This window comes from Oncorhynchus mykiss, chromosome 4 (assembly GCF_013265735.2).
Source record: "Oncorhynchus mykiss isolate Arlee chromosome 4, USDA_OmykA_1.1, whole genome shotgun sequence".
Classification (NCBI taxonomy): Eukaryota; Metazoa; Chordata; class Actinopteri; order Salmoniformes; family Salmonidae; genus Oncorhynchus; species Oncorhynchus mykiss.
The window spans coordinates 26,676,479-26,703,281 of record NC_048568.1 but is presented as its reverse complement, the minus strand read 5'-3'; the positions used below and the strand labels follow the sequence as shown (position 1 = coordinate 26,703,281).

General features: G+C 42.8%; 2 protein-coding genes across 5 annotated transcripts in view; one reads left to right on the top strand and one right to left on the bottom strand.

Moving 5' to 3' along the window:
* The window catches only part of sesn1 (sestrin 1), a 70,403-nt gene extending 53,263 nt beyond the window's left edge, over nucleotides 1–17,140 (bottom strand). Inside the window, exons 1-2 of the mRNA XM_021600702.2 lie at nucleotides 16,992–17,140; nucleotides 15,844–16,155 (exon numbers count right to left, since the gene is read on the bottom strand). Coding sequence (XP_021456377.1) covers nucleotides 15,844–16,122 — 279 coding nt within the window. The 5' untranslated portion in view covers nucleotides 16,123–16,155; nucleotides 16,992–17,140. The remainder of the gene's footprint in view (nucleotides 1–15,843; nucleotides 16,156–16,991) is intronic.
* Nucleotides 17,141–17,670: 530 nt separating this feature from the next.
* On the top strand, nucleotides 17,671–22,625 carry cep57l1 (centrosomal protein 57, like 1). Of its 4 annotated transcripts, none has more exons than XM_021600708.2 (11): nucleotides 17,671–17,842; nucleotides 18,699–18,873; nucleotides 19,002–19,166; nucleotides 19,644–19,765; nucleotides 20,378–20,473; nucleotides 20,571–20,648; nucleotides 20,847–20,936; nucleotides 21,028–21,105; nucleotides 21,202–21,446; nucleotides 21,601–21,745; nucleotides 21,896–22,625. In XM_021600708.2, the coding sequence occupies exons 1-11, from the start codon at nucleotides 17,840–17,842 to the stop codon at nucleotides 22,115–22,117; spliced, it is 1,419 nt and encodes a 472-aa protein (XP_021456383.2). In that variant the 5' UTR covers nucleotides 17,671–17,839; the 3' UTR covers nucleotides 22,118–22,625. The 4 variants fall into 4 exon arrangements, with proteins under 4 accessions (XP_021456383.2, XP_021456381.2, XP_021456382.2 ...); XM_021600706.2 differs by lacking the exon at nucleotides 17,671–17,842 and adding an exon at nucleotides 18,114–18,324 and having other exon boundaries at nucleotides 19,005–19,166; XM_021600707.2 differs by lacking the exon at nucleotides 17,671–17,842 and adding an exon at nucleotides 18,114–18,324 and having other exon boundaries at nucleotides 20,390–20,473.
* The last annotated feature ends 4,178 nt before the right edge of the window (nucleotides 22,626–26,803 follow it).

The window sequence follows — 26,803 nt, the reverse complement described above, 5'->3', positions numbered from 1 at the left end:
CCTGAATGCCAAGCGTAATGTCTGGAGGAAACCTGGCACCATCCCTATGGTGAAGCATGGTGGCAACAGCATCATGCTGTGGGGAAGTGGTTCAGAGGCAAGGACTGGGAGACTAGTCAGGATCGTGGGAAAGATGACCAGAGCAAAGTACAGAGAGATCCTTGATGAAAACCTGCTCCAGAGTGTTCAGGGCCTCATACTGGGGCAAAGGTTCACCTTCCAACAGGACAACAACCCTAAGCACACAGCACAGGAGTGGCTTCGGGACAAGCCTCAATGTCCTTGAGTGGCCCAGCCAGAGCCCGGACTTGAACCAGATCTAACATTTCTGGAGGGACCTGAAAATAGCTCTGCAGCGACACTTCTCATCCAACCTGACAGAGCTTGAGAGGATCTGCAGAGAAGAATGAGAGAAACAGGTGTGCCAAGCTTGTTGCGTCATACCCAAGAAGACTCAAGGCTGTAATCGTTGCCAAGAAAGTACTGAGTAAAGGGTCTGTATTCGTACGTAAAATGTTATATTTCAGTTTATTAAAAAACGATTTGATCCATTTTAGAGTAAGGCTGTAACGTAACAAAATGTGGAAAAGGTCAGTGTCCGAATACACTGTACGCAGTACTGAAGCTGGTTAGCTTTATAAATCTAATAGATCTAACTTGCGTCATAGGATACCCCTCTGGTTTCATAAGGGGTTCAGTTCCGTGTGTGTTGACTGCAACAACAACTGAGAAACACAGACAAGGTGTGGCACGCTGCCAACAAATGATAGATTAGAGTAGGAAAAGTTGTTTTTCCTTCTCTCTATAGGTCTCAGCCTGCCCTGGCCGAGCTATCCTCAGAAACTATTTTCCTCCCTCTCCTTTCATCTCCTTTTCTGTGCCTCTCCCGAGATCTTTCTGCCCAACTAGATTTTTTATTTCCCTCCCTCTACTCGGTTATATCCTCTCAACTTTTCATTCCACTTCCTCTTTTGCCGTCTGTATCTCACTTGCCCCTCTCCCTCTGCTTTCCTCTCATCGGCCTCCATGCTCCTCCTTCTCCTCTCCATGTGCCATCATTACACGACAAACAGCATTGTTTCCAAACATTTTCAGCCTAATGTAAACTTTGTCCTCCGAGATCTGAAATGGAATTTTGAACCCGGCCTAGTTCTGATGCTCTGTTGTGAACACCAGTTACATAAGCCCGCAGTAAGCCTTCACACCCACTATAAAGCTCTTACAAAGCTCCACTGTTCACCACCTCAGCATTAGAACCAGCACCACCTAATCAATCCATGATGACGTGGGTTGGATGCAGTCTCTCTCATCTTCTTTGAGGATGGATGCCCATCATATTCCATTCCTGAACTTGTCATCAATTGTAGGATATAGGGCTGATCCATACAAACTGTAGACTATCCATGGGGAAACTCACTACACTAGTCTGTACTTTCAAGCGCTTGATGTAACATCGATCATGATCAGTGGTGGTGTCACAAATTCTACACATGTCCACCACCTCTACCAGCTCAGCTAAAATCCAGGCCATCTGTGGACAAATATAAGGACAAACTGAAGGGATTTCTCTAGTGTGGCAAGAGGTCATGGTTAGGATAGGACAAAGAGGGTTTGGTTTAAGATGAAACCCTGTTTAACCACCAGCTAAGACTTTAAAACCTATGTGTATTCACACAATGTTCTCTAGATAACTACCGGCCTCACTCTCCCAGACAAAAATGATAAGACATGCTATCCTGATGACTGTGCAGTAACAGTATGTACTGTAGCTAAGAGTAGGTCAGTCGTCGTGCCGACAGTGGTGTGAGGTAATCTGTGCATTACTTGAGTGGTTGACTGGTGGAACCGGGGGCGTGTCGTGTTGTGAGGGACCCGGGACTCAAACACAGAGTGAGAAAGAACATGATGAACAGGACGTTATGTTACCTCAGTAATGGCTGTCCGGTTCATCATCATCATCATCAGTTAGAATGAGGGATAGAGAGACCCGAGTCAGACTTCCTGCTTGCTATGTTTAAAACAGACCCCCTACTGCTAGGACATCAGTGCTAGTGGTACACACACACACAAAATAAACAACTAGCATGAGTGGATGTGAAAGAATAGGCAATCAACAGATCCTCAAATACGTACACACGTGTTTCATACCGCTGAGACGTGGTTTCCATAATCCCCCCCTCTCGTCTTCACATTTTTAATAACCGCTGACTTTAGAAAAGAGGAACACTCATATTTCCTCTTTCAAAAAGAAACACGTGTGGGTTCTGTCTACTTGGGCACATGTCATAAAGAGACAACACTCACGTGTGCCACCACCCAGTCTAGTGTAGGGTAGGGAGGTCCCAAGGATCAAGGATAGCACTGACCATTTTGGTACAGTGTCAGATGTTCCACGCTCCACTCACACAACAAACACTGAGAAAGACTGGAGGAAAAATACAGAACAACAACATCCATATTAAGGCAAAGTCTTTACAGTGTTTCAAGGCTTAGGCCTACAGAAAGGTGAGAGCACGTCACTGTGCAAAGTACAATCCCTTCAAGGTCTTAGAGACCAAGCCTTAGACAGTAGACAAACACAAGGATCAATCTAAGAGACCGTGAACTTGAAATTTAGCAAGTCGTATTGTCTGAATGAGTAGTTCTCCCCTTCTCACTCACACACACAGGGCTGTTTCCCAGTCACAGATTAAGCCTAGTATTGAACTAAGAAGATTCTGGGAAACCAGCCCTCTGTACACTACCAGTCAAAAGTTTTAGAACACCTACTCATTCAAGGGTTGTCCTTTATTTTTACTACATTGTAGAATAATAGTTTAGACAAACTATGAAATAACACATATGGAATCATGTAGTAACCCAAAAAATGTGTTAAATCTAAATAGATTTTATATTTGAGATTCTTCAAAGTAGCCGCCTTGATGACAGCTTTGCACACTCTTGGCATGGGCACCGATATATGTTTTAGTTTGAAACGATCCAGTGAGATTCGGTTTGATTAGAAAACTAATCGATGTGATTCAGTGCTATACGATTCGATGCACTAACATTTGTTGCAAACACACATTTATTTTGATTTCTAAATTAAAATCTGCTGAAGATGGAGCTCATGAGCAGGGCCTCTCTGAGCTGGGCCTCTCTGAGCTGACGTGTGTGTAAATGATGTATACTATGTAGGCACCTGATCTGAGCCATAAGGGAGGCTAGACATCTACAACCCCACTACCACTATCAGATTAGAGCCATAAGGGAGACTAGACATCTACCACCCCACTACAGGATTAGAGATCTACCACTATCAGATTACGGACAACGTAGCCTGTTTTTAGTCCCCCACTTTGGTTCTGAAATCACCATCACCCACTAATTAACTTTTTGCAGGTTAAGTGTTTGAGTTAGTAATGCATCAATAGTTATAGTTTACAAATTAGTTCCGACATAGCCAATGAAAATATAGCACAATTTTGGATTTCACTCCCAATCAAATGGCTATGACCTTTCTGAAGATTAGTTGGCTTCTTTTCTCCTCTCACTTTGGGCTTGCAGTGTGCCGCACAAACAGGATTCCTCATCATTAAAATGATCAACTTCACCCTGTATATCGAAAAATGACCATATACACTGACGTTTAAAGCAAAACGACCAACTGCTGATGGTAAACCTGAACAATCAGAATACAATCTATTGTAAGCCCTGTTCAGCAGGTATAGCCAGATGGGAGTCTCCAGTAGGTTATGTTTATTCCGCCAAAACATCATTTTCAACAGCACACAGATAAGAACAACCACCTAGCAAATGACATAGGTTGTCACTCAACAAATAAAGCCTAATATTGCGCAGGCCATTTTAACATTTGAATGCTGAAGGTGCCGTGCAGATGTGCAAGATCAGGAACAGGCTGCCTACCTGGCGTTGGTCAGCGTGAGAAGCTGGGCACAGTGCGCAGTTTGACTAGGCTACTGATTTCCCTAGGGTTGTGCGGAATGAAAAATGACTTGTACATCAATGACTGTCAACACAGTTACATGCTTCAACACTGAAGGAGAGGACCCTTTGGTTATCACAAAATATGAGGTCTTTTTGGAAGGTAGAAAGAAAGTAATATGACTGTGTGCATACTTGAACTAGACCTACATAAGGGCCAAAGAAAAGAGATCACCAAATAACACCCAGCCTAGGCCCTAAATAATAAACCAGGCACTAGATTTACTATCAAGCTTCAGACCATCCAATATATGCAGGATGTAATCAACACACCAAGCCCATCAGCTCCTGACTCCTGAACAAGAACTAGGCTAAATCCCAGTCAGAGGCCTTGGAGTTGTTAACCAATACAGTCTACATCAGAATGGGGTCTGGAGACCAGCCATTGACCTATTCATGCTTTGCCGCCTGATCCTTAGGTGCCTCTCAAGCATGCATGTCTTACAAGATAAGACAAAGATACTGTACACATACCCAGAGAGAGAAGAGAGGAGAAGATGAGAGAGAAAGACACAGGGGATGTTTGTTCCTTGGCCAGGGCAGTAAGGAGAATTATTTATTTTTTTAATAAAAAAAATTAAAAAACAGGCATTGCTTGCATTCAGTTCAGTGCATGGAAAATTCCAGGTCTTGCCAGAGCATAGGGGTGAAGAGTGGATGTCTGGCGCCCTCTAGTGCACAGATATACTATGCTACACATTATTGTAGTGGTGTAAGCCTAAATATTATAATGGTTTGGCTATGTCTAAAGAATACAATGTGGAGTTTGAAATCCAGTAAAAAGTGGAAATCTATTTTTATTTTAAATCCATGGTGCATTGGAGTTGCTAACCAATACAGTCTACATCAGAATGGGGTCTGGAGACCAGCCATTGACCTATTCATGCTTTGCCACCTGATCCTTAGATGCCTCTCAAGCATGCATGTCTTACAAGATAGACAAAGATACCGTACACATACCCAGAGAGAGGAGAGAGAAAGAGACACAGGGGATGTTTGCTCCTAAGATCCTACAATTGTTCATTCATGCATTCAATCAAATTAAATCGACAACAGGTGGGCTGCAATCTGATCTTTGTCAAACAGTTTGGGACTAAAAACATTGCAGTGTGGGTAGCTGTGTGTACCCTTGCTGCAATGACTACAATGTTATTCTGCAGGATGGTGTGTGTCTCTTTCTCCATGCCTTTCTGTATCCCTCGATCTCTCTCTCATTCCCCTTCCATCACTTTCTCTGTGTGTGGGTGAGAGAGGGGTGTGCACTGCACTGCAGTTGCGGGGTTCTGGTAGTTTTCCACTGGAGGTAGTTGACTGAATACAGAGAGACATTTAGTTCAGTGCTGTTAACCCTTCTCTATCCCTCTTCTCACTCTCCTTTATCTATACATTCTCTTATTTTGCTCTCTCCTTTTAATTCTTCCTCTTTCTATCCCCCGCTCTTCTGCCAGAAATAAGCCCAGGCCAGCCTCTTGGTAACAGTGCCAACTGGCCACCCTATCATGTCCCTCATACCACTGGTGCCATGGTGACTGCCCGCTCTCTGTAACACCCCATTCACCCACCTCAGCCTCCCTCCCCCCGCACCAGTATTAAAAGCACTATGGCTAACCATTAAGAGAGGAATAGAGAAGGAGAACACAAAACAGTCCAGCAATCAGAAATACATATACTCAGGTCTTTAATATTATAGTAAACTGTGCTGGTATGTAGTGGATAAGAAGAGCGTTTATTATTTTCAGTCAATCCCATTGGCTTAATGACCTAGTTCCACACTTAGCACACACCCCCTCCCCCATTCTCATGCCTCTCTCTCTACCTCCACTCTTACCCTCTCCGTAGTCTGCACGGGCACAGCAAAGGTGGGATGCATTGTGGGACTCAGGAAGGGGGTATGTCTTCAGTGGTTGGATTTTGTGTGTGTGGCGGTGCCCTTTTGATGACATTGCTATGTTACGCACGTTCAGAATATAGATCAAGGCATGGAGACAGGAGCATTGGATGTGAAAAACCCACTTATTAGATTATGGTTAATTAACATGAAACGTGAACACATTTCAGCATACAAAAAAGCTTTCTACATGCAGGTACAGCAGCCTACATCTGTCAGTACATCTGCCAGATGATCTGATGACAACCCGCTTAGTCTACTGGTCTGGCATCCTGAGAAACAGCCCCATCTCCCACAGGCCAAGCATTCCAGCTCCCAGGCAGCCCAACCCCCTCAGTCCCGCTACCAGGCAGCCCAACCCCCTCAGTCCCGCTACCAGGCAGCCCAACCCCCTCAGTCCCGCTACCAGGCAGCCCAAACCCCTCAGTCCCGCTACGAGGCAGCCCAACCCCCTCAGTCCCGCTACCAGGCAACCCAAACCCCTCAGTACCGCTACGAGGCAGGCCCAGCAGGCAGCCAGCTGTAAATACAGAGTTTTAGATATCTCTACCCCATTCTACATACAGAGAAACGGGGGAAGGGAGAGAGCATCTCTGTGTGGTTACTGTGCCAAAGGTCGCTGCTGCCTGCAGCCTCTCGCTTTCTCTCCCCCCACCATGCAATTTGTCTGCTCAAAAACGAGGTCAATCTCCCATAATCCAAGACAGGGCTCAGAACTGCGACCAGAACACTTGCATTTGTGACCCTTTGACTTGGCAGTGCGACCACAACTTTTAATGTAGCCGGTCAAGTTAGTTTTGGGTTCACAATGTTAAACGTTTCATTAACAAGATTTACTCAAACAGTGATGGGTACGAAACCAGGTATTCAAAAAGTTTAGTCCGAAGTCTTGGTTAAATCTTCGCGATGCGCATTTCAGTCATCACGCACGATTGAATTATAATTTCTAAAGGCTTTCCCCAAAAATCTTCCCAATTAAATGTTGACTGCAAAGTAGGGCTACCTGACAGAATGATATCAGAATGATTTGTATCAATCGCGGGGCATTTGTTCATCAAACTCACATGTCGCCTACACTGTATATGGTAGCCACTGGCATAGCACACCCCCACAGCCCCCTGGAGGTCGGGCCCCCCAGATAACATATCAACATGTCATTCATTTTTTTTTATTAAAGGAAATTACTTTTAAACTGGAACATTTTCTCTCAGCCTCTTGACAAATTGTACAAAATAGCATGAGACTAGCTATAAAACCTACAGTACAAACACAAAGCTAGCCAAACAACTGTCTCTTGCTAGGTGGACAATTGATTTAAAAGGGTAACTGCACCTTTATTTTATTTATTGTTGCCAGACTTGTGATTTTGAGAGTGAAAACCTGACAAAAAACTAAAAAGATCAAACTGATTTTATAGGGCCCTACAACTATAGAATGACTGTTCAAAAATCACTACCAATAACACGCTTTTCTAAGTTTTATTTTTTTCCTCCAAAGAGTCAATGTAAATATGATATTGTCAAGTTAAAATGTAATTGTGTGTGTTTAAAGGAAAGGTCATTATAGGCTATAAGCTACTTGCTCAGCCCACAAAGTAAATATAACATATAAAATGTGAGCATCCCGGGCCAGTATTCATTCATTCAGGCCTTTGACAAATTTATCTGAATGTCAAGCCCTACAAGGGCATACTAATTTAATATTGCGTTGCACCCCCTTTTGCCTTTAGAACAGCCTCAATTCGTCGGGGCATGGACTCTACAAGGTGGAGAAAGCATTCCATTAGGGATGTTGGCCCATATTTACTCCAATACTTCCCACAGTTGTTTCAAGTTGGTAGGATGTCTTTTGGGTGGTGGACCATTCTTGATACACACAGGAAACTGTTGAGCGTGAAAAACCCAGCAGTGTTGCAGTTCTTGACACACCATACCACATTCAAAACGCACTTAAATCTTTTGTCTTACACAATCCATGTCTCAACGCAAAAAAAAAAAAATCCTTCTTTAAGCAGTCTCCTCCCCTTCATCTACACGTCAATAAGCGCCTATAGTTTTCACCTGTATTCACCTAGCGAGTCTGTTACAGAAAGAGCAGGTGTTCCTAATGTTTTGTACACTCAGTGTAGATCAGGTCATTATCACCGCACAGAGGAGAAAAATTGGTGCGACCAAATCATGTGATGATGCTGTCAACTGAAAAAGCTAGTAGCACCAGTCCCACCAGCATAAAAAGCTAGTAGCACCAGTCCCACCAGCATAAAAAGCTAGTAGCACCAGTCCCACCAGCATAAAAAGCTAGTAGCACCAGTATAAAAAGTTAGTATAGAAACCTGCGGGAGATCTGCCCAGAGTCCCAGACCACCGGCCTCTCTTTTCTCTCCATTGATACAGTAAGCAAATACAGGATGACACACACACACACACACACACACACAGGAGAGGACGTCCTACCACCATGACGGTACACTAAAAACACATAACAATTCTCTGAAATAATCTCACCATGTCATGCCAAACAAAACTCATCAGGCAACAGTCGTATATAGCAGTAGCTTCCCCCTACCCCCTTTTCAAAGCAGCAGGACTCCTCAAAAAGGCAACAGTCGTATATAGCAGTAGCTTCCCCCTACCCCCTTTTCAAAGCAGCAGGACTCCTCAAAAAGGCAACAGTCGTATATAGCAGTAGCTTCCCCCTACCCCTTTTCAAAGCAGCAGGACTCCTCAAAAAGGCAACAGTCGTATATAGCAGTAGCTTCCCCCTACCCCCTTTTCAAAGCAGCAGGACTCCTCAAAAAGGCAACAGTCGTATATAGCAGTAGCTTCCCCCTACCCCCTTTTCAAAGCAGCAGGACTCCTCAAAAAGGCAACAGTCGTATATAGCAGTAGCTTCCCCCTACCCCCTTTTCAAAGCAGCAGGACTCCTCAAAAAGGCAACAGTCGTATACAGCAGTAGCTTCCCCCTACCCCCTTTTCAAAGCATACAAAAAGACAATGCATCAGCCTAAAAATCCACTAACCTTTAAAAAGGAAAAACAAGAACAAAAGGGGAAACAAGTTGTAATCGTCTTCTGCCTGTAGGGCCTCCTTGGCCTTTCATGTGAAAGGAGAGAGGCCGGGCCTAACTGCCTGAGCGCCTGACTGTGGTTCTATTCCTGGGTGGAGGGACGCCAGACAGAGCACAGCAGACTAGGCCAGGCCATATCATTATTTAATCACAGGTTTGTGTTTATTACCACGGCTGCTGAGCCATGCTAAAGAAACAGAATTGGCTAAATAATGTGTTTTAAAAAAAATGTAAAGCATCACAGCTAACACTTCCTCCCTTAACTGGCAACAACCTGTGCTATTGCCTAGAAGGCATCGGTTAAAACACTGGTGAGGCTTTTCCTACTAGCATGGTGGGACAGAGGACAGGACACTGTGAATTAATGTCATTTTTACAACCTCGTGTCAACAGGTCTGGCTTTTTTTTAAATCAAATCCAAAATGTGTACCAGCTGTTTGTTAAGAAGCTCAAGCAGATACCAGGAACATGGTAAAATAGGAACAAAGATAAATCGGTCTTTCAGTAGTTGTTTCTCAGTCAGGTTAGGGTTGCAAAGGGTCGGAAACTTTCCGGTAAATTTCCAGAAATGTTTCATGGGAAGTTAAGCAAAATTCAGCAAATTCCCGGGTTTAAGTCATCAAGAAAAGTTTGCTTATAACAGTGAACCTTTTTTTGTGGAATACAGAAGGCAATTCTATACAGAAGGCAACTATCCCTAATTCAATAAAATTGCAAACCTCTGCACGCACAGTGCACTCTTCCATCACATGTACAGCTGATTCTCAAGATCTTGCACACGAATGAGATGATATTGAGCCCACACTACTACACTGTCTGAGCCAATGACTACATGCTGTCTGGTCAGTTTTGATTACAATACTGGGTGGGGTGAATATATTTAATATGAGACACATGATTTTTTTGTTAACTAGTAAATAGTGGCCTACAGCAGTGTGTTTAAATCATTTCTAACTTGTTAACAATTTCTGCTAGTTCGTTTTTGCTACCATGTGGGTTTTAGCTTGCTTGAGCCTGCTAACTGAGGAGTGTTAATTCACCTGTTTCCATACATGTTTCATTTTTTTTTTTAAAACCTTACAAAGGAGTTGTTTAATCTAACTGCTTAACTACTTATCTGTACATGGAATTGTATTTTTTTTTATAGGTAGGATGTCTTTTGGATATATATATATATATATATATATATATATATATATATATATATATATATATATATATATATATATATATATATATATATATATATATATATATATATATATATATATATATATATATATAAATCTTTACAGGAAAATGCCACAGGCACTATCTAATGTGTGGAGACATTTCACTGCAGCTAACGTAGAAGGAAAAGCTGTGTACATTTGCAAATACTGTGCCAAATCATAAGTGAAAAATGCAACAAAGATGCAGAATCATCTGGCCAAGTGCATAAAGTTCCCTCAGAGCTCACAACAAGCAAACTCTTGAAAAGAAGTAGAGGGACTTTTGTCAGATGCGATGGGTGTTCAATATTCCCTTTCTTTTGTTGTTCAGTGAAATCATCCCATGTGACGACTCAACTCATTGAATTAAAGTTCAATTCGTAACTAAATTGTTGTTTTTTTCTATTGGAAGGATTTAATAATTTGCAATTATGTCTACTTATGATGAGGTAAAAGGTTTTTGTCTCCATTTGATATGGTAAATATATCCAATGCAAAAACATCTACATTTAAATGGTATTCATATTAATTTGCATATATTCACCTTAATTCCCACGGAAAGTTTCCACCTCTGAATATTCCCCAAAATGTGCAACGCCATTTCAGGTTGGGGGTTAGCGGGTAACAAATGCTTCATAGCATAACTCAGAGAGACCGCGTCTGTTGTCTAACAATAAGAAAAGTATGAAAATGTATGCTCTCACTACTGTAAGTCGCTCTGGATAAGAGCATCTGCTAAATAACTCAAATGTAGATAGTGGATGAAATGCAGTTCTTAGACTAAGGAACACAGTGACCACACTGAGCTGATCAGTCTAACCGTACCTTTCATATACTTTGTATTTTCTCTCTGTGTGTGTAAAGAAGCTGTGCTCCTACATGCATTGACTAAACCACCAATGAAAGCACAACGCTTTAACAAGACCAGCATGACCTTCTGACCAATGTTGCTTACGTTGACCATGTCTACTGAACTGCCTGGGTAAGCTGTTCTGACCTCCGAGTGTTGACCTCTCTGAACCCCTTATACAGAGCCAGCTTGTGAGAACTCGACCCTCCTGCCCACCCCTACTCCCCCGCAACATGCTCTCCTAACCCTTCACCCCCAGCAGTCTCCAGTACTGGAGGAAGACAACACCAGAAAAACCACAGACCGCTCCCTTCCCTGCAACTGTCAACACACTGTCCTACAAATTCACAAAGGCTGCCTCCTTGGAAAACATAGCACATGACAGCTGCTTGTTTTAGGTTGAAGGCAATTCTGCAACTGGCAGATAGTATGTTAGGCTGCATACACAGTGCATTTGGAATGTATTCAGACCCGTTGACATTTTCCACATTTTGTAACGTTACAGCCTTATTCTAAAATGGATCTACACAAAACACACACACTACCCTATGACAAAACAGAAACTGTTTAGAAAATGTTAGCAAATATATTTACTTAAGTATTTAGACCCATTTGTTGAAGCATCTTTGGCAACATTCCACCATCAAGTCTTCTTGGGTATGACGCTAGAAGCTTGGCACACCTGTATTTGGGGAGTTTCTCCCATTCTTCTCTGCAGATCCTCTCTAGCTCAGTCAGGCTGGATGGGGAGCATCGCTGCAAAGCTATTTTTAGGTCTCTCCGGAGATGTTCAATCGGGTTCAAGTCCAGGCCACTCAATGACATTGAGACTTGTCCCAAAGCCACTCCTGCGTTGTCTTGGCTGTGTGCTTAAATGGTTGTTGTTCTATTGGAAAGTGAACCTTCACCACAGCCAGAGGTGCTCAGCGCTCCGTTCATCTTTCCCTCGATCCTGACTAGTCTCCCAGTCCCTGCCACTGAAAAACATCCCCACAGCATGATGCTGCCAACACCATGCTTCACTGTAGAGATGGTGCCACATTTCCTCCAGACTTGGCATTCAGGCCAAAGGGTTCAATCTTGGTTTCATCAGATCAGAGAATCTTGTTTATCATGGTCTGAGAGTCTTTAGGTGCCTTTTGGGAAACTCCAAATGGGCCGTCATGTGCCTTTTATTGAGGAGTGGCTTCCGTCTGGCCACTCTACCATAAAGGCCTGATTGGTGGAGTGCTGCAGAGATGGGAGAGCATTCCAGAAGGACAACCATCTTCACAGAGGAACTCTGGAGCTCTGTCAGAGTGACCATCGAGTTCAGGGTCACGTCCCTGACAAAGGCTCTTTTCCCTCCGATTCCTCAGTTTGGCCGGGCGTCCAGCTCTAGGAAGAGTCTTGGTGGTTCCAAACTTCTTCCATTTAAGAATGATGGAGGCCATTGTGTTTTTAGAGACCTTCAATGCTGTATAAATGTTTTGGTAGGCTTCCCCAGATCTGTGCATCGACACAATCCTGTCTCAGAGCTCTACGGACAATTCCTTCGAAATCATGGCTTGGTTTTCAATCTGACATGCACTGTCAACTCTGGGACCTTATATAGACAGGTGTGTGCCTTTGCAAATCATGTCCAATCAATTGAATTTACCACAGGTGAACTCCAATCAAGTTGTAGAAACAATTTAAGGATGATCAATGGAAACCGGATGCACCGGAGCGCAATTTCAAGTCTCAAAGCAAAGGGACTGAAAACAATGTAGATAAAGTATTTATGTTTATTTTTAATACATTTGCATAAATAAATAAAAAACATTGCTGTTATTATGGGAGTGTGTAGATTGATTAGGACAAATATTTATTTAATCCATTTTAGAAAGCTGTAACAACAAAATGTGGAAAAAGTCGAGGGGTCTTAATACTTCCCAAATGCACTGTAAATTAGACTATTTCTATATAAAAACACAACCTACATTTACAAACACATTAATCTCTCAGGTGTCAATACTTTATTCTTGAAAGGATGCTACATAATAAAATGTTTAAAAAAGACCCTTCAGAACAGTCTACCTACAGTAACTTACTGTGAGAGCATGTAAACTATACATCACTGATATAATCCCTGGATTAAGTACAGGGGTATTATAGAAGCATTCTTCTCACCAAGCAGGAAATCCTCACATTTGAGACTATTGTTGGAAGGGGACTGCCTGTATGATTAGACTGACCTGCCTGCCTGCCCTGTGCTCTCCAAGACTCTCTCATATCAGCCAAATTAGAAAAGCCCCCCCCATCTTAAACGGGGATATGTGTGGGGATGGGCGACCAGAACACATGGAGGCTAAGGGAGCCGCAGACGTGCAGGACTCATAAACGCAACCTTTGGCAAGACCTCAACAATTGCAGCTTAAGATCATTTGGAAATACCAGACGGTGGTGCGTACCCTCGGCGGCACTGCTAAACCGCAAAGCCGCTTTCTCTATGCTGTGTCCCTCGTGCTTTTACTCACTCTATCATCCAGATATACACTTCTACACACAAACATGAATTATACCCGGAACCTAACAGGGTTTTTTCTATGAATAACATCCTGAGCCATATCCTCATGAGCTTTTCTAATTGTTTGTTTGTTATAGACATATGTTTTTAGCTGGAGAGGATACAGGCTGTGTACACCAGCTCAGGTTAAATGACTAATAATTTACGGCCTATTCTATAAAGTGCAGTGTTCAGCCCATTTCCCCATGCATACAACACATTACAATATTCATGTAGTCAGACACCCTTAGGATGATTAACAAGGCAAAGTTCCCCTACGCCCTGACCCAATTTTGTTTGTAGCTTTGGGTCATTTTTAAACAAAAAATGTACAGGAGACAGACAGGGTCAAGATCAGAGGTTAGCTTATCATTACTTTCCCTTGGTGCCTTGCGGTTACATCGTTTTATACCGTGTTCAGTCGTCAATAATACAGTTTCTAATCCGGTTACAGCCAGGAGAGCCTTCTGCATTATAATAGCATACAGTAATCTCCATCCATTGACACTGTAGCCCATCCTCATACCTGTCAATGATGAGCCATTGGGTTCTGAAGTATTCACGCACAGGGGTTAATAACCAGACAACAATAACAAAAAGAGATCACTTGTAATGGCCTAGCTACATGATGGCATGAGGCAGGCTGTGGTCTATCTTGGGTTAGTTATAAACATCTTTGACGGTAGTCTCGCCACAAACTGCGCATGTGCAGGCCGTCAAAACAAAGGCACTCCTTCAATATAAAGCTGTTTGACTAAAAATTTAAATGTGTCAGTTTGTAACTTTCACAAGGTTGGAGTAACATATTCAACTATTTAAGATAATGGCTCCAATCTAGGTTGTGCCTTTAGATTTGGACAAAATTAAAAACTAAAAAAAGTTAGAATTTCTCACTACTCCAAACCCCGGCCTGCTTGGTTGCTTGCAAGCATTCCAGGAAGTCTTTTGATTATGGCCGGCCCACTCATTAGGCAGGATTAGGCGGTATTTTCTGAGCTAAACTGACTAAGACGCATCTCCAACAACAAACATTTTCTCTCACCCACTTGCATATGGTCTTTTTAGGTGAGCACTGATGCTGCCCTGTGATAAGCAGTGCCCACTTTGTCAAAGAGGCACCAAATATTTTGCTTGTCCATTCCCAGCACGCCACTCCGTGTAACTCTACACATCGCTGCGGCACTCCACCAACATTCAGTCAAAAATACAATCTAATATAAATCAGGTAGCAGATATAGGATATGGTAGAAAGAGTATGTGGCCTTTTCTGTAGCCCACAGGGTGGAGATCAAATGTATGACAACGTAATGAGACTTTTTACATCATGCAGGTTTCACTGATCAAATAGCCAAACCTAAATGGCACCCAGTCAAATAAAAAGAACGTGCTGTCATGTTAAAAATAACACATCCTAAAAACAGGACAGGTCAAAGTAAAATGGACAATCACAACTGAGGAGTTTCACCCCATTGTCATTATTAGTGGTTTCAAGTTTGTTTCCGTCAATTTTTCACAAGCTGATCATAGCGGGAAAAAATATAATACTTGTGCATTTCCCACTGTGTAAACACATTACAAATAGGCTCACGATACCCGCTGACAAAGTTGGGTAGTTGATATTCAGAGCTTAAATAGATAAATAGATTAGTCACAGAAATCAGGATTAATAAAGCCAATGTTTTACAAATGGTGGGCCTACCACATGGACGGGCATTGATAAAAGTACACAGCCTACGTGGCTGACGTCTTTTGGATGTCTTTTTGGTCCTGTCCGGACTTATTTTTTGTGTTTTACAAACGGTAGGCTTACCACACAGATGGACATTCATAAAATTATATTTCAGGCAACACTGTAGGCACCTCAGTAAGCACGGATCGAAGCCGACACCTTTTGGAAGTCTTTTTATGGCGCAGTCCGGACCGGCCTTGATTTCCACCTCCACAGTCATCGATTTTTTTGTCCAGACCAAATCTGAACCAACCATAGACGTCTAAATTTGGTTCTGATTTTGTCCGGTCTGGACCAGCCTTTATTCAGCCAAAACATAGACATCTATAAATTCTGTATTTTCAACTTTCATACAGAACCTAAATTGAACCTAACTTCAACTACTGGAAAATATGTATTTTAGCTTACTGGGGCTATTCTAGTTCTGCATTTTTTGGGGTCCTGCCTAGGGTGGCAGAACAGCAAGGACCAGCCCTGCTCGCAATGTTGTACCTCTGGGATTAGAAACTCTGTGTTAGTGGTACAGCCACTGCCGTATAATATCAGACAGCACCACATCTGTCGACCTCGCGATGCGTGTTCTCCTACCTGAACGTTCTGCAGCAGCCAAACACATCGCTCTCTGACGTCATCGAAAGGGCACCGCTTGGACAGCATGAGTAGACGGGCCAGGATGTCGTTCAGGTCGCTGGTGGGGTGCCCTGCAGTAGCTACAGGCGAGGGGACGGTGGCTGGTATCGGCCCTATACTCTCCACTCTCTGCATCACCTCCTGGCTGATGTGCTCCATTGCTGTGCCTCTGGATCTCGGGTCACGGCTGCCCAGAGCCTCCCATCTGGCTGTGGCATCCTGATCCTGGATGTCCATCTTATTCTGATTATCTTGATTTCTCGTGGCAGGCTATAATATGAAGTGCATGAAATACCAACCGTTTGCTGTCAAATACTCAGATGCTAAAATCTTTATATACACCCTACGTTAGCATCCCCCAAATGCATTCAATAGACCGTACAACTACAAATATTTATGAAAATTCTAAAACAATGTCAGTCAACTTCAACAATGCAGCTAGAGAGTTGACATTGATAATGCAAATGAGAAACAAAATAATTTGACTGGATAAAAAGGACATTGTATGTATTGCCAAGATGCTTCTGTGTGTGTGTGTGTGACCAGTGAAAGGGAACGGACAAAAAAACATGCGGGCGTATCAATGGACAATGCAGACAACTTTTCTTCCCTTCCAACCTGTACGGAGAACACTGAGAAAACCAGTCGTTTGTTTACCAGAAAGTTACTGCCAACAAAGAAAGCCTAGTTGTACAGTACTGCTGCTGAGAACAACAAGCTAGCTGTAGCTACAACGCTAGTTAGCCGTTTTGCAGTCCGTTGGCAGCTAGTAATGTTGTTCAACATGCAAAAATAAAAACATGTTTCCTATGTACTTCCAAAATGTTTGGCACTGATCTGACAGTATCCACATCCATTGCACTTTGTTTTTGTAGTCTCATTATCTAGTTATAGATGTGTGGTATCTGGTTTACAAGGCAGGTTTGGTTAGCTAGCCAAAATGCCCATTCAATCTTTTCTCGCCCTCTCTGTCTTAAGCCTTTTAACAGTAGCTAGCTGGTTACAAAACAGGAATATTGTACAAATATCTATAGCACAACGGCAGTTATATACCCTCATTTTTCAGTACATTTTACAAACGAAGGGTGTCATTCACAAATACTTACTTGATTCACATTATTTTGCACAGATCTTGCAGCCGTAGGAAGTCTTGAGTCTGCACTGAAATACGGAGGCAGATTTCATTATACAGAGCAACAACTTGAGTTGACAGTTGATTGGAAAGACTCATGTCCAATGGTCTACTGCATAATACAAAGAAGGAGGATCTATGCAGATCTTCACCAATAGGTATGGTGTACGGCGTGCCCATAACCACGACAGGGGAAACATGGGAGTTTGATTATTTTTGCAATCTGACCCACATAAAAAACGGGAATGAACAGGTATTAAAAAATACACTTCCCAGCAGACATAGTGATTGTTGTTGCGCAGAGCCCCCCCTTCCCCTTGTTTATCATAAATGTAAATTAACAACATTTTTAGAAGTGAACACATCCCCCACTTTGCTTTTACACAGACAAGCAATTCAAAACCTCAGGTGACACAGACATTTAAATACTATTTGCAACAGTGCCACCATTACAACTCTTTGAATATAGAAATGTGTATTTTTATATATGAAAATATAGTGCCATTCACAAGAGTAAGGAGAGAATGCCATCATCGTTTGAGGTTTTTGCCATAATTTGGACTAAACATCCAGCCAGGGTGTCTGTGATGGGGAGATTACCACAGTGGGACGTGGGAAAACTGCTGTCTCATTCAAGACTGTCACCAGGTGGCTAGTGCCAGACAGGCACATGCTATTCCGTTCCTTTATAAACGTACCACAAAGCTCTGAAAACCCATACGTGTGCATGTGAAGAAATCTGCGCATTCATCTGCATCTCATCATCGTCATCATCATCATCTGCCAACAGGCTGCCTGCCTCTCAGCTTTGACAGCTTTCTGATGGTATGAAAATATAATTTTCCGACTAATATTCTCCATGACCAAATATTTTGCATAATTTGGTTGAAGGGCCACTTCAATCAATTGAATCATTGGTTCAGACTTTTAAATCTTGTTAGACTGATAAATTCATACATTTAAGTTATGCTCCGGTTCCAAGCGCATTTGATTAATATATTATACTGGGTCTGCATTACAGTATTATTTTATCCCTACATCTGTTGTAGCAGACAATCTTTTGAGTGGATAGTGCCTAGAATAAACTGTGCGCAGAGAACCCACTGCGCAGGCTGAACCAGAGAGCGGTAAAAGGAAGAGTGTAGGAGGGAAATGTTCATTGTAAGAACTGCCTGCTGTCATCGTTTGGAAGTTTAGCCATCCAAAGTCAACAAATCGGAACCAGATAAATAATACATGTCATATATTTGTATTTTATTTCGAGGGTATTTTTTCTACCATTACATATGGAGGCTTATCAAGATCAGGTGAGACAATTTCATAGCTAAGTTAGCAAAATAACTCTAGACATGCTTCGTGTTAGCTAACGTTAGTTAGTCAACACATAGCTAGCTGGCAAGCTATCCTTCCTCGTAACTAACGTTAGCTAGCTAGCGATGCAAGTGCTGCTGTTTGCAGCCGGTTATCTTTGTTTGGGTCATGGTTGTCACGCTAGCTACTGAGACTAGCTTGCTAAAAGGAACAATGGAACGTTCGATGTGTTTCCAGGAGAGTTTGTTTGTCTTTTTGAAAACAGCTGCGTTGCCACCTTGCTAAGACTGGGCACGTTTAGCACTCTTGTGGGTGGTCTTCATGCTGGTGTCTTTGCTAAGTCATTCAACCATGCTGCTTTTCTATCTAGTTGCTGGACTCCCCTTCCAAAAATAGTTACATAGGGAGCTACTACCAGCCTCCAGATAGGCTGTCACCTCCTTCATATGTCTGGGAAGCCCCTGCACCCCTTACCAAGACGGTCATGAACTTGCAGAACATCACTCCGCAGGTGTATCGGACTACGCCTGATGCTGGCAGCAAAGGTAGGCACAATGTAGACAATGAAATGCCTTTACTTCTGGGACTGTCTGCTGTTCTAGGTCCTTGGTCTAACTATTATGCATATGGTTGTAGCTTGGTTACTAACGGTAGGTGTTTTTCTCCCCGGTAGCAGTCATTGCTGCTCTCAAGACCCTCCAGGAGAAGATCCGTCGTCTGGAGCTGGAAAGGAAGCAGGCTGAGAAGAACGTCAAACAGTTCTCCCAGGCAGCCCATGGATATGAGTGCTCCATCACTCCATGCAACACTACAGAAACAGATGGCTCCAGGAAGAAAGGTACTTGACTTTGAGACTATATACTGTATATCCGCAACTCACTCTCTGTTCCTCTTGTTTTTTTTTGTGTTTTTTTAAGGGGGGTAGATCAGCTTTAATATTGCAGATAGATTGTATCTTCCATCAATGTAATTGTCTGCATCACTTCCAATCCCCCATACGTATTCCTTTATTACTTTCTAACCCTACCACCCCTCCCCTAATTGGAGTAAACTAGTGAACAACAACGCTTAGGCCTCTACTTACAGTTTATACATACTATATACATTTTATGGACACAGTCTATTTTACAATAGTTATCTTTTGTTTGTTTTTACACCAGTTCTTCCTCAACCTCTCCCATCTATTGCTGATGTCCATCTGGTTTGATTTCTATTTGCCATGTCTGTGCCTCTTGTTGCTCTGTACTCAGAATGATGCTTATGGTGATAAGGAACTATGTCTAATCTCTCACTCCTGTTTTTTGTCTGTGTTAAGAGCGGGTCACTCCGCTTCAGTCTGCGGAAGCTCGCTGTCAGCTCCTTGAGAAGCAGCTGGACTACATGAGGAAGATGGTGGAGAATGCAGAGAAGGACAAGAACACTCTGACTGAGAAACAGGTACATGCCACTAAGGGTGTGTTCATAAACTCACTCTGGCTATCGACTCTGATTTCAGAGCACTTTCATATGAGTGTGTCAGACCGCAGAATAACTTATGAATTTTACAAACTCGCAACACTTGCTGAGTATGGCCGGTGTCAGTCAATGTCAGCAAAAAAAACGTAATTCAATTGTTGTCAGGAGCACAGTTACAGACACCAACACTCTAGATAACATGAAAACAGCCTAACCAGCTGTGTTAGCTAGGGTGAGTACAATGGTCAGACTGTGTTGTCCTCTCATTTGTGTCTAGAAATAGCTAGCAAACTAGCCAAATGAAGCCAGATAGCTTGGGTGCTTGACTGCCGTTGCTCGGATCAAACCTACTCCTCGGCCAGAGTGTCCAGTGTGGCTCTGAACGCTCCGAGAGCAAAACGCTCTGAATTTATGAATGGACAATCTGACAACGCTCTGAATTTACGTACACCCAGAGCACAGCTGTCCATAGATATAGCTGAATGTGAATCTGCTGGCCTCTGTTCACCAGTTCCTCATCATCTAGGCAGACATGTTGCATGTTATTTTTGCTGCATCAGACTAGATTAACACGTGTCTGTTTATCCATTGGAGTTGTCCCTTCAGAAGCATGCCCACACTCCGCTGGAGAAGCTGGAGAAACTGGAGAGGGACTGTCTGAAACTGTCCAAGACACAGTCTGTGGCTGAGGTAACCAATGGTGCTTTGGTTGAATGAGGCATAACTAACCATAGTCTGTGATGGTAAATCAAAAGTTAATCTCTCATCTTTTCTCTGTTGTCCTCAGAGGAAAATTGAGCTGCTGGAACAGAAACTCCTGGAAGAGGAACACGAGCGGAAACTTGTGCAGGAGAAAGCAGATGAGGTTAGTGTAATAACACATACACAAGCAGTGGTATAGTGGAGGCTAAACAGTTTTAACTTTATTTTATTTTGCGATAGCGGTTACCAGCCTTTTGCGGAAAAATACATTGAAAGTATAGGGAACGTTACTTTTTTCATCATGACCGATGATCGGACACACACGGTTCCACTTTTATCAAGCCCAAACATCCTTTAACAGCTGCAGAGGGAGCTGGAGACTAACCTCCGCCTGTGTCCTGCAGTCCCGGATGAGGTTAAACCAAAGAAGAAGTCCAAGAATGCCTTCAAGGTACTACATTCAATCACCAGAACTTAATGACGTGCACTGCAATTAACTTTATTTTGTGCTACATAACAATGTCTGAACATTTCCTCTTCAGAAAACGAGTTTGGTGCGGCAAGAGGCCCCAGCACCACCATGTTTCCCCAAAAATAAACTGCCCTTCGTAGCTGGAACAGTACGTCTGCATTTTACTTTGCAAGAATTTATTGGGTTTGTTGAGAGAATCCCTCTGACTGAGCTCTACATCTCTCCCTATCTTTCTCTCTCTTAGTCGACAAGCCCCAGCCACTCAGTGCATGCTAACATGCAGAGTGTCCTCCACATGATGAAGCACCACCAGCCCCACCTGTGTGAGCGGGTGCGTTCCCTGCGCAGGTCTGGCTCCGCTGGGGCCAGGAGAGCCCTCCATAGGGCCCCATCCACCTCCACCTCTCCCCCTGGACCGGCAGATCCTGCTCTGGGCTCTCTGTCTGAGCTACTGCTGGCACTGCAGGACGAACTGGGACAGATGAGCTTGTGAGTACTACCACTAGCTAAGAGTGTGTGTGTGTTTGTGGACAATGTGTATGCAGGTTTGTGACTGATTTTTGAGGGGGCTGATAGTGTGTTAACATTAATTATTAAACACACATTACTGAGTGTGTTTAATATTTCTGTCTGTGTAATTCAGTGAGCACCAAGAGCTGGTTTGTCAAATGGATGAGACGCGGCGTCGGGACACCAGGGAGGACCTGGAGAGGGAGCTAGAGCTGCTGGTCAAGAGGATGGAGGAGAAGGGATCTCAGATCACCAAGCTCCGCAAACACCAGCAGACTGTACGTACATAATACTGCAGAGATGGAGTTGGGAGGAATGAGGGGATATTCTGCAGGAGGGGTAGGGAGGAGGATTACTGGGGAAGGACTTTCTTTTTGACATGTCTAATAATACTGTATGACCTCTCCCTGTGTTTCCTCCCTACTCAGGTGGACAAACTTACACAGAAACCTCGTCGGCGGGCGACAAGTGAGGATGGCAGGGCTAAGGGGGGGAGTGGGGTGAGATCCTTGCCCCCCTCTCCAGTTAAGACCACCTCACGGGGGGGTAAGAGAACTGGGGTGGGTCAGGAGGAGAACCTCCAGCTGCTCAGAGAGACCCAGAGACTCTGCACTAGCCTAAAGAAAGATGACATCACCTGGGAGTCATAGCTAGGGCAGCATGTATCAGAGCTGGATCTGAAGGACCGCTCTGTACAGGTTAATCTCAAACCATACTGGATTATATACAAATTATGACCAATGGGCGATGGAGATGAAAGCCTGCATACATAGGGGTCCTTCAGGACTGACTTCGGGAGCCACAGAAGCAAAGCATTGTGGATCCCCCATTGTGGTTTTCAGCTTCTGCATTGTCAGATGTTTTCTAAACAGATATTTATGACCAATGAATGTCTCACCTTGAAGAATAAACATTTTATATCCAGTTTTCTCTCTTGCGAGCTTTGACGTGATGCGTTGGGGCATATTTTATTTCAATTATATTATTGCATTTGAAGTTACTTTTTATTTCTTGTATTTGTTATGCATGTTTGTTTTGTTATACACATTGTACATGTACAAAAATAGTTATGTTTTTGTCTAATTAACACTTAATATAACAGTGTTAGACTTTTGTGTGATTTTCATTCATCTATTAAAGCCAGATTTGGCCAGACTACTTCAGTTCAATGTTTTGTGCCCTAATGGTCACATACAGTCCATATCCACTAGATGGTGATGTTTCTCCTGGATAGGAAACTAGAGGTAAGAAGAGGCCACCATTTATGTTTTTGTAGTTTTAGGGCCTCCAGCCCTACTACAGTTAGTCATTTATTTCAGCTTGTGAAATTATGACTTATTTAATTTAGGGACATAGACTACAGTATTTCTTTACAATACATTAATAGACAACTGACATTCCCCTATTGTTCTCCAGTATCAAACCTTGCCTAGACAAGGTATTATGAAACCTATTGACACTTACCATAAGGCCTACTGCGTAGGGTATGACCAGCTTCATAATACCCAATATAAGCATCATACGGCTGACTTCCTTATCTGAAAGTCAACCCATGCGGTTTGTTCTGTTTGAGAAAGCTTATGTCAACAGCAACAGCAGCACGAAGGAGCATCTATGTCTTTCTGACCACAGGAATACTGAGGTGGTGCAGTACAGTTAGCTTGGGTACCAGTCCTTCTCCATAAGGTGGAGGTTGGAAATAGCAGAAACAGACTAGCACACAGACTGACTCTGAATGTGAGACAGGCTGGAGTTGGAAATGTAGACTAAGTGAGACTTGAGATGAGCTTTCAGTCTTTGTTTCCATTCACAGTGGCCTCAAAGCTCAGGGGACACCAGATATGCGATATGCAAGAGGACTTAGAACCCCCATAGAGGGAGGTCGAGTGAACCAAGTCTATCCTCCAAAACAAGCACACACAAAACTGTACACTCTGTTAACAGTATATACAGTCTTGTGAAAAAGAGTACTCCCTTTAGAAAGTGTTTTTTTTTTAAACATATTTGGACACATGGGTATTTGGGCTAAATTCCAAACACATTTATTGATAAAGGTAACCCAATTTAACAAATAACACAAAAAAAAATTACTTTGAAAATGTTAATGCAATTAAAATAAACAAAATACAAGTTTCTTAAGCAGAAAAAATGTGAACACCCCTAGCTTTACCATCACCTAAAAAGGCTAGAATTAGAATCAGGTGCACCAAAACAGATGCAAATTATTAGGAATTCATTAGAGCACCTTGGGCCCAGCCTTCCATAAAGATTAGAAACCTGGTCTGGTTTGGTTTTAACCGTATTGCTGTGTGGTAACACATCACGCCAAGATGAAAACACCTCCAAGGCCCTCAGAAGAAACATTATTGATGCCAGTGAGTCTGGGAAGGGTTACAAATCCATTTCCAAGCAATCAAAGTACATCATTCCACTGTCCGATGGATTTTCTACAAATGGAGAAAACTCCAGACCACTGGCAATCTACCTAGGACAGATCGTCCCACCAAATTCTGACAAAAGATGCCCATAGAAGTCTCTAAGAACCCCAGGGTAACATTAAGGGATCTACAGACCTCTTGCCATAATCAGTGTCGAAGTGCATGAGTCAACTGTCAGAAAGAGACTACACAAACTTGGCCAACATGGGAGGTCAGGAAGGAAGAAGCCTCTGCTCTCAAAAAAGAATGTCAAGACTGACATTTGCCAGACAACACCTGGGTAAAGACCAAAACTACTGTAACATTGTGCTCTGGACAGATGAGTCAAAGGTGGAGTTGTTTGCCTGCAATGCCAGACGCCATCTTTGACAAAAACAAAACACTGCCTTTGAACAGAAGAACCTCAAACCAACCCTAAAACATGGAGGCGGTGGCATTATGGTTTATGGCTGCTTTGCTGTCTGATGGCCTGGCCAACTTGCCATCATTTAGTCAACCATGATGATCCAAAACACACAAAAGTAAAGCTACAACCGAATGGCTCAAAAAGAAGAAATGGAGGTTTATGGAATGGCTGAGTCAAAGCCAAGATCTCAATCCTGTCCAAATGCTGTGGGGGAACTTGAAGTGGGCCTTGCATGCAAGACATCCCTCGAACATGACACGGTTGACACAGTAGAATGGGGAAACATTTCTCAGTCGATATAAGAGACTGATAGACAGTTACAAGAAACGGCTACATTAAGTTATTTCAGCCAAAGGGGGCAACACCAGCAATGGAAGCTAGGGGTGTACTTATTTTTTCCACTATGGAATTGCATTTCTGTTAATTTCTTTTGATGAATAAATGATTGCAAAGTATAATGTTTCATTGGTTAAATTAGGTTCCCTTTATCTGTCAATAGTGTTGAAGTGAAGACTACATATCCATCTGTCCAAATATTTACAAAAAAAGACAACTTTCCAGGGGGCGTACTTACTTTTTCACATGACTGTATACACACCATTGACTTATACACACACGCACACACACACAGTGCTCCTTCTCTCATTCTCTATCGACACAAGATAAAATGGTGGAAAAGCATTGCCCATCACTGATGGGACGGATGATGATGACGACAGACATTCGTTAGGAGTTATCCTAGACTGACTGGGGATTTCTATACAGTAATCACCTGCTATGTTATGGGCTGGGCTCTGCCCATAGGGGCTGGAGAAGCCAAGAGCTGTGCCTAATCGAGTGCCAGCAAATCAGCAGGGTGTGTGTCTTCATACTGTGACTACAATTTGAGCTATAAAAAACACTTTTACAGAATCATCTCAAGTTCAGAATGATTAGTTATCCCAGGGAGAGAGCCTCATCTTAACATTTGACCATGGTTTTGTGTCATTGTCGTTATACCCAGCAAACAGACACACAGGGAGGCTTTGTCTCAGTCTCAGACATTACCCATGTAATGACCTCAGTCCTTAGCCACTCCCCAGACACCAAAACACTCTGTGGTCCAACCATTAATCGACCCCAACTATGGTCCTTAAGCTGCAGGTGTGTGTGTGGTCAAATTTGTATCCCTAGGGCGGTGGTCTGCTTTCCCAGGGTTCAATTGAAATTAAAACCTAAATTGTAAAAGTTAAAAAGGCAGACGTGGCCGGCTTGGTCTCCACCCCGACCTGAACTGGCTGTACAGGGCCCTGAGTCATGGGAGATGAGTTCAGCTGGCACTCATTGTTTTTACCGTCCATTTGATTCACTTCTATACATCTGCCATCACTGGGTTCTGGTATTTTCTCTGTGATTTGGAGCTCACTGCATCTCACCGCACAGAGAGCGGGTCAGAGAGAGCAGTACTGAATCCAGTGGTTTGTCTCATACTGTTTTATTAGATTATCGAATAGCACTGGGAGCAGAAATCAAGTTAGCTCAGATGAGCCCTGGCCTTTGTCTATCTTTCCCTCCCATCTCACCATCATTTAATCTCTCTCCCCCACCAGACTCACCCACTCCCATACATTCTCTTATTTTCTCCCCGTTTTCACTCTCTCAACTCCCTTACTCCATATCCCTTTCCATTCTCTCACCTCCCTCTATTACTTTCTTTCTCTCCCTCCCCCTCCTGCTCAATCTCCTGACCAGTGGACAAAGCAGAGTGGTGTCGGTAGCAGCCAGAGTGGGAGGCCAGAGTAATGTCTGTATTCTGCCAGGGCCAGGTATGTTGCTGTGGGTGTGTGAAAGTCCCAAAACACAGTCGCTGGACTGTTGGCAGCCGTCTTTCAACCTACAGTAAGGCTTAAACATTTATATATATGTATATGTATATATATATATATATATATATATATAAATGGACAGTAAAAATATATATACACTGAACAAGAATATAAAAGCAAAATGCTGGAGGAGTATTTATGTCTGTAATAAAGCCCTTTTGTGGGGAAAATCTCATTCTGATTGGGTGGGCCTGGCTTCCCAGTCGGTTGGCCTGGCTCCCAGTTGGGTGGGCCTATGCCCTACCAGGCCCACTCATGGCTGCTCCCCTGCCCAGTCATGTGAAATCCATAGATTAGGGCCTAATGAATTTATTTCAATTGACTGATTTCCTTATATGAACTGTAACTCAGTACAATCTTTGAAATTGTTGCATGTTGTGTTTATATTTTTGTTCAGTATATGTATATATACAGTGAGGGAAAAAAGTATTTGATCCCCTGCTGATTTTGTACATTTGCCCACTGACAAAGAAATTATCAGTCTATAATTTAAATCGTAGGTTTATTTGAACAGTGAGAGACAGAATAACAACAAACAATCCAGAAAAACGCATGTCAAAAATGTTATAAATTGATTTGCATTTTAATGAGGGAAATAAGTATTTGACCCCTCTGCAAAACATGACT

What these genes read in the sequence shown, in the direction of transcription:
- cep57l1 (XM_021600705.2), top strand. Translation starts at nt 18,304, where the DNA reads ATGGAGGCTTATCAAGATCAG. An exon ending in TGCCCTTCGTAGCTGGAACA is followed by an intron (nt 21,106 to 21,201) that starts GTACGTCTGCAT and finishes TCTCTCTCTTAG; the next exon opens with TCGACAAGCCCCAGCCACTC. An exon ending in GAACTGGGACAGATGAGCTT is followed by an intron (nt 21,447 to 21,600) that starts GTGAGTACTACC and finishes TGTGTAATTCAG; the next exon opens with TGAGCACCAAGAGCTGGTTT.